Source organism: Ceratina calcarata, unplaced genomic scaffold, assembly GCF_001652005.2.
Source record: "Ceratina calcarata isolate Rehan_Ccalc_2016 unplaced genomic scaffold, ASM165200v1 scaffold379.2, whole genome shotgun sequence".
In the NCBI taxonomy this organism is placed as follows: Eukaryota; Metazoa; Arthropoda; class Insecta; order Hymenoptera; family Apidae; genus Ceratina; species Ceratina calcarata.
This window is the reverse complement of record NW_017161115.1, coordinates 282615-288238: the sequence shown is the minus strand read 5'-3', so window position 1 is coordinate 288238 and position 5624 is coordinate 282615. Positions and strand designations below refer to the sequence as shown.

At 42.1% G+C, this 5624-nt stretch overlaps 3 protein-coding genes and 1 long non-coding RNA gene across 5 annotated transcripts in view; 3 read left to right on the top strand and 1 right to left on the bottom strand.

Moving 5' to 3' along the window:
- The window catches only part of LOC113464459 (uncharacterized), a 1063-nt gene extending 569 nt beyond the window's left edge, over positions 1-494 (bottom strand). The window contains exon 1 of the long non-coding RNA XR_003389317.1: positions 417-494. This is a non-coding gene — a long non-coding RNA (uncharacterized LOC113464459). The remainder of the gene's footprint in view (positions 1-416) is intronic.
- The window catches only part of LOC108625873 (glutamyl aminopeptidase), a 5441-nt gene extending 3210 nt beyond the window's left edge, over positions 1-2231 (top strand). The window contains exons 9-16 of one of the 2 annotated variants that reach the window (XM_018026203.2): positions 267-394; positions 474-674; positions 845-924; positions 994-1142; positions 1232-1370; positions 1580-1693; positions 1782-1890; positions 2062-2231. In XM_018026203.2, the coding sequence (XP_017881692.1) occupies positions 267-394; positions 474-674; positions 845-924; positions 994-1142; positions 1232-1370; positions 1580-1693; positions 1782-1890; positions 2062-2211 (1070 nt within the window). In that variant the 3' untranslated portion in view covers positions 2212-2231. The remainder of the gene's footprint in view (positions 1-266; positions 395-473; positions 675-844; positions 925-993; positions 1143-1231; positions 1371-1579; positions 1694-1781; positions 1891-2061) is intronic. The other variant, XM_026814327.1, reaches the window with a different exon arrangement.
- An 898-nt stretch (positions 2232-3129) lies between these two features.
- LOC108625894 (uncharacterized) lies at positions 3130-4702 on the top strand. The gene is made up of 4 exons (XM_026814334.1): positions 3130-3329; positions 3406-3622; positions 3832-3984; positions 4521-4702. Exons 1-4 carry the CDS (start codon positions 3139-3141, stop codon positions 4653-4655), a joined length of 696 nt encoding a protein of 231 aa, XP_026670135.1. The 5' UTR covers positions 3130-3138; the 3' UTR covers positions 4656-4702.
- Positions 4703-4902: 200 nt separating this feature from the next.
- LOC113464460 (spermatogenesis-associated protein 17) overlaps positions 4903-5624 on the top strand; it is a 2891-nt gene continuing 2169 nt past the window's right edge. The window contains exon 1 of the mRNA XM_026814346.1: positions 4903-5022. Coding sequence (XP_026670147.1) covers positions 4903-5022 — 120 coding nt within the window. The remainder of the gene's footprint in view (positions 5023-5624) is intronic.

Sequence of the window (5624 nt, the reverse complement as noted above, 5' to 3'; positions counted from 1 at the left end):
AAAAATATAAACTGATCCCGCGGAACGGACTGCCGTAGCGAAAGGGTTAATGACATGGGCCGGTATTCAGAGTCGTTACTTATTTTTAAGATCACTGTTTCCTGTATACAACAGGAACTGAAAATATAGGATAGACAATGATAAAAAATGCTTAAGACGATTTAAAAAATTAAGTTAGTAGTAAGTTAATTAGTTAAACGATTCTAAATACCAGCCATTGAAAATTCGCAGGTAGAATTGTTTATTACACAGTTTGGGAATTTCAGTGGAATTGCCGTTGGAGAAATCAGTGGACTGGATCAAATTGAATCACAACTCTGCGGGCTACTATATCGTAAATTACACGGAAGACGCGTGGAACACGTTCAACAGTTTGCTACTCCACGATCATCGAGTATATTTTATTAATCGCTTACCGCGTTTGTTGATTATTGTTAGAGATTCTAATTATGTTCGTTTCGGAACGGGCGCAGGCCTTGAGCGCGGCGAACAGGGCCGACTTGTTGCACGACGCGTTTCTTTTAGCGGAAACTGATCTAAGCTATTCTATAGTTATGAACTTGACCTCGTATCTGGCGAACGAGAACGCTTATCAACCGTGGGCGGTAGCCGCGGAATGGTTCGGTCAGATGAACAGGCTTTTAGCTGGCAGAAACGTACACGCCAATTTCCAGGTGAGACCATCGCGCAAACTTTTAGATTTTATAGACTGTCGATATTCTGAACATTTTTATATAATTAATTAATGCATTCTTCATAATATCTGCACATCCAGTTTTTAAATAAACATGAAATCTTCAGTTTATAAAAATGCTTTAATTAAAAATTATTTTTATTTTATTAGTCATATGCGAGGGATCTCGTCGACAAATTATATCGTCAAATGGGATGGCGCGTTCATACGAAGGACCCCTTCAGTCTCAGGTTAGTTAAATCAATAAATATGTTAATTATTAAGAGAAATCATTAAGAATAGTCTTGTTTCCGTTCAAGAGAATTTCGCGTATTGATATTGAACGCGGCTTGCAGCGTGGGCCACGTGCACTGTCTCGAGACAGCAAGAAAAAAGCTGAGGAACCACCTTTCCCGGCGTAAAGAGCAAAAGTTGCACGCCGACGTTCGCTCTATCGTCTATTCGTACGGTAAGAATCTAGCGAATATCAGTCACGATTTTTAATTCATACAATAAATGATATTTGATTATTTTAATTCATAATGATCACGAAGATAGGCTTCGTTCTGTTGTCGAACGACACTGATTCCGTGTACGAGCACATGTCGCGATTGTATAAGGAACAGACGGACGCTCAGGAGAAAGAGAGGCTGTTGACCGGGATGACTGGGCTACAGGATAAAGACGCTCTTAATCGGTTAAGTTAATTGCGAGCGACGCTCCTTCGACGGGTCTCTGTTATCTTCTCGCGTGTCGCTGGCCAATTTGTCGAAGCCCCGACGGATTTACGACGTTCGGGGAATATAAATTTAACAGGCGAACCTGGGGAAACTCGACGGACAGGAGGAGCTCTCGATAATAAACGAAATTCGAAAATCATTTTTTAAAATTAGTTTCTGCTTGCAGATATTTGGAACGGGCGATGGACGAAAGTTTTGTTCGGAAGCAGGACTTTTCAGGAGTGCTGATCAAAATCGCCTCGAATCCCGCGGGGTTGGACGTCGCTTGGGATTTCGTACGGTATTGACATTTCTATACTACCCCACGCCCTTCAAAAAATACATTCTGTCAGATTGCTGCGAATAACTTATGGAACATGTGTTGGTAGAGATCGGTGGGAAGCTCTGCTAGTTAAATACGAGGCGAACGAGTTTGCTTTGGGAAGAATCGTTTGCGCGATTATATCGCTGTTTAAAGATCGGCAACGATTGCAAGAAGTGAGCATTTATACGAAATTTAATTACGAAAGCAACGTACGTATATACGTAAAAACGTATATAACGATGTTTAAACAACAAAAGACATTTGTTCCTGGATTTAATTTTTAAATACTAAGAAAATTTCCTAGAAATTCGTAGTATAATTTAAACGAAAAATTTGTTCTACAGGCGAGGCAATTCTTCCTGAGAGAATTAGATCTGAAAATAACCGAGAACGCGAAGAGGAACAGCATCGAAGAAATAGAGAACAGTATAAATTGGCTGGAGGCAAACACGTGGACTATCGAGCAATGGCTCGCGAGCAACGGTTTCGATTAATCCTCCTTTCTTGCGAGACAAGACGCCGCGATTCAGCTCGGAACCGTATCTACCTCAAATATTTAATTAAGATCCGAGCGTATTTCGGAATCTGTTGTCAGCCGCGATTAACGCGATTCGTTGAATAGATTTATGATCGCCGATCCGTTCAAAGATACGTCAGCGATATTTTCTTGTAGTAATTTCAATTCGTTTAACAGCGCTTTTAATAAACGACTCGTAAACAGTGCTAAATAATGCAATTCGCTCTTTATTATCAGACTTTTACAAATAGATTACAGTCGATAAATTTTAGGTAAAAATGCATACCTTATGCATGATTTATCGCATGACTCATCACACGGATTCTTACATGGTTGCGACTGTATGATAACAATCTTCCAGTTTAAATAATGCCGGATGAATACTAAAGAATAGTTATCAGACGTTTTATCACAGGAGATTTACCTAAAATTGCGTTTCTAAGGCCAGGAACGAGGTAAACAAACGATTTCGTGCACATTGACCGAAACGTGGGCGGTTCTAACTGGTTATCTAATCGGTCTGCGAGATGGTTCGCAAAGGAAGAAACGCGTGGTCGTGTGGACAATGCGTAACGAGAAAGCGTGGCCACAAGAAGCACTCGAGGAGCGTCGCGTTATCGTGCATTATCGAAATTTCTTTCATTACTCATTGCCGATACACGGCCCGGGACCTGGTAAACAAGAAGCGCCGGACTGCACTCCGTGTTTGCCTCCTCTAAAGCGGACAGAGACGTCGCGGCGAATGATCCTTCGTGTTCAACGACGCGACTGCGTTCACCGAAGCCGGACGCAGATTTCTCGTCAGTAGACGCACCAGGGACTCGTCGCGAACGCGAGGCAGTTGAACGTGCTGGATTTTCTTGTGAATAAAAATGTTCTAGTCGAGAACTCTTGTGAATCGACAATGAATCGTGCGTCGGTGAAAATGAATAAGACCGTGCATTACGCTGTGATTGCATTTTGGGAGAAGTCTGGGTGCAAAATCGTAGCGGATTACTCGGCGAAGCAGGACTCGGCTCTCAGGGCTATCGTGTTGAGCACGGTAGACAGCCTGAAGTCGCTGGAGGACGATAAGATCAGCTTCGATAGGGGCAAGTAAGCTTGTCAATCGTTCTACGAACGGTAAACAGAAGGTGTCCAGATTGAAAAATGTTCCGGGAATTTTGTGCAGTTACACGGTACACTTGCTGATCGGTGAGCTGCATTATGCCTGCCTAACGTCGAAACCGGACTGTCCCTCGTCGGCGGCGAGACTAGAGTCCTGTTCCCAGGTGTTTTTAGAAAGGTTAAGGAGTGTCTATAGGGAACTACCGATACTGGCTGACCTCTCCATGGATTTGACCAGCTTGACGATTATTGACCTATCGAACCCGTTGAAGAAGATAGTCGTAAGTTAGACTAGTTCGTTTCGTTAAAATCTTTGATACTAAAACTACTGAAAATGATGGATTCTTAATAGAATAATAAATGTTTCCGTCTGTTCATCATCAATGTTCGATCTCTCGTTTCTCTTTATACGCTTTAAAAATTGAGTCTCACCCTTTAGTAAATAATTATCAGTAGTTTTAATGCTGTTGATCGTTTCGTTCACTTTCAGGAGGAGTACAATCAAGAACCTGAGATAATTCCTCGATTGGAGGGTGAACTGGCAGAAATTCGAAAGGCATTGATGGACGGCGTACAGAAGTTGATCGACCGGGGTCAGAGACTGGACGAGCTCGTTCAGAAGACGCAGACCCTGCAGCTCATGGTAAAATACACTAATCGTGACTCAGACACTGTAGGGATTTAACCGTTGGCTGATCAGAGGTGTTTGTTCGGCAACACGTATCCTACTTAACTGTAATTAGCGCGTTTTAACCACGCGGCGTCCGATCGATAGGACGCGAGTATACGACCCTACCGTTTGTTTCCCCGAGGGTGGTGCGTGTCGAGATTACCGCTCTTTTATTTATACGCGCGCTGAAACGATACCATTAATTACTGGGTATCGGCTCGGCAATTAACCGCGCGATGGTACCCAGTTTTGTTTTTCGTTTATTCTTCTTGCTCTCCGAAGCATACAGGGTGTTCGGCTACTGCTGGGAAACATTGTAAGGAGTGATTGTATAAAAGTCGAAATGAGGCAAAAGTCAAGAATTAAAAAATTATAGCGAGGCTCCATTTTTTAGTTATATTTATTTGTCTCCTCTTACAAATGATGGACCATTAGTTTTGTAAGCCACAGATATAATAATCGAGATTTCTAAATAAGAGCTGTTTACAGATATACAATATTTTTTTTAGTCCAGAAAGGATTTCCACGTGCTGACCAGATCGTCCAGGAAGAAGAGAAACGCAATGATTGCAGTAGCTGCGGGAATGGTAACATTCCTCTCCACATCGTTCTTCGTGTTTTTAATTTACGCAGGGATTATCTGATCCTTTGACGTGTAAATCATGAGAGCAAATAAATTATTTATTGCCTGCTAATCATCATCTGCTTCATTTTCAAATATCCTTCTTTTTTTGCATAGGACTTTTCTTGTATCTGATAACTATAACTATATACAGTGGTCTCGAAACCATAGAGATAATACTGAATGATAATGATAATCTGTATGCTCGAAACGTGCTCGAAACTCGATGATCCGTGAGACAGTAACAAAATTCACACGATTACCGTAAAATGGCATCGGTGGTGACGTTTACGGTGGACCCGATCGATCTCGAAGAGGAGATCAAGCGCAGAGATGATCTCGCCGAATCCACGCGCCGCTTCTACTTCATCGCCGCGCGCAGGATACAGGTTGACGATGCTCACCGCTCGAGATAAGACCAGAATCCGACCTGTTTATTTTTCTCAATATCCATTCGTATACGTGCGAACAGATAACCCCGAATTCGATAGCAGGCAACTTGCGTACGCGAGTTATCGTTCCTTATCCGCTACCGACGCGAGCTTCGTTTATAATAAAACCACCGGTGTCATAATCGACTTGCTTATTCCGAGATACTGATTGCTCGAGGTCAAGATCGCGACATGTCGTGTCATCCGTGGCGAACTTCCATTTGTTCTAACCCGGTCTAGCTTTCCGTTTGATTTCGACATCAGGTTTGTCAGAAAAATTCTCAATCCTGTACCTACCGAAATCACCTATGAACTTACAATTACTAATAAGAATTTATTAAGTCATCGTATAAATTCACACTGTATACGCTTCAATTTTATTATGGAATAGGGATAATATTAATAATTGGAAAAGCTTTTAAAACTAAATGTAAGAATATGCTATAAACTTTATTAAAGCTCAACAAATTATTCCAAATACGACGTGTTGCTGTTACGCGTCTGGGCGCTCGCAAGGAACTATGCCTGCTTCGACACGTTGCGCTCCCAGCATCCTCCTT

Bases quoted from the DNA above. Each gene is read 5' to 3' on its own strand.
- LOC108625894 (XM_026814334.1), top strand. From the start codon at position 3,139: ATGAATCGTGCGTCGGTGAAAATGAATAAGACCGTGCATTACGCTGTG. The intron at 3,623-3,831 runs GTAAGTTAGACT...GTTCACTTTCAG, and splicing joins ACCCGTTGAAGAAGATAGTC to GAGGAGTACAATCAAGAACC. The intron at 3,985-4,520 runs GTAAAATACACT...TATTTTTTTTAG, and splicing joins CGCAGACCCTGCAGCTCATG to TCCAGAAAGGATTTCCACGT.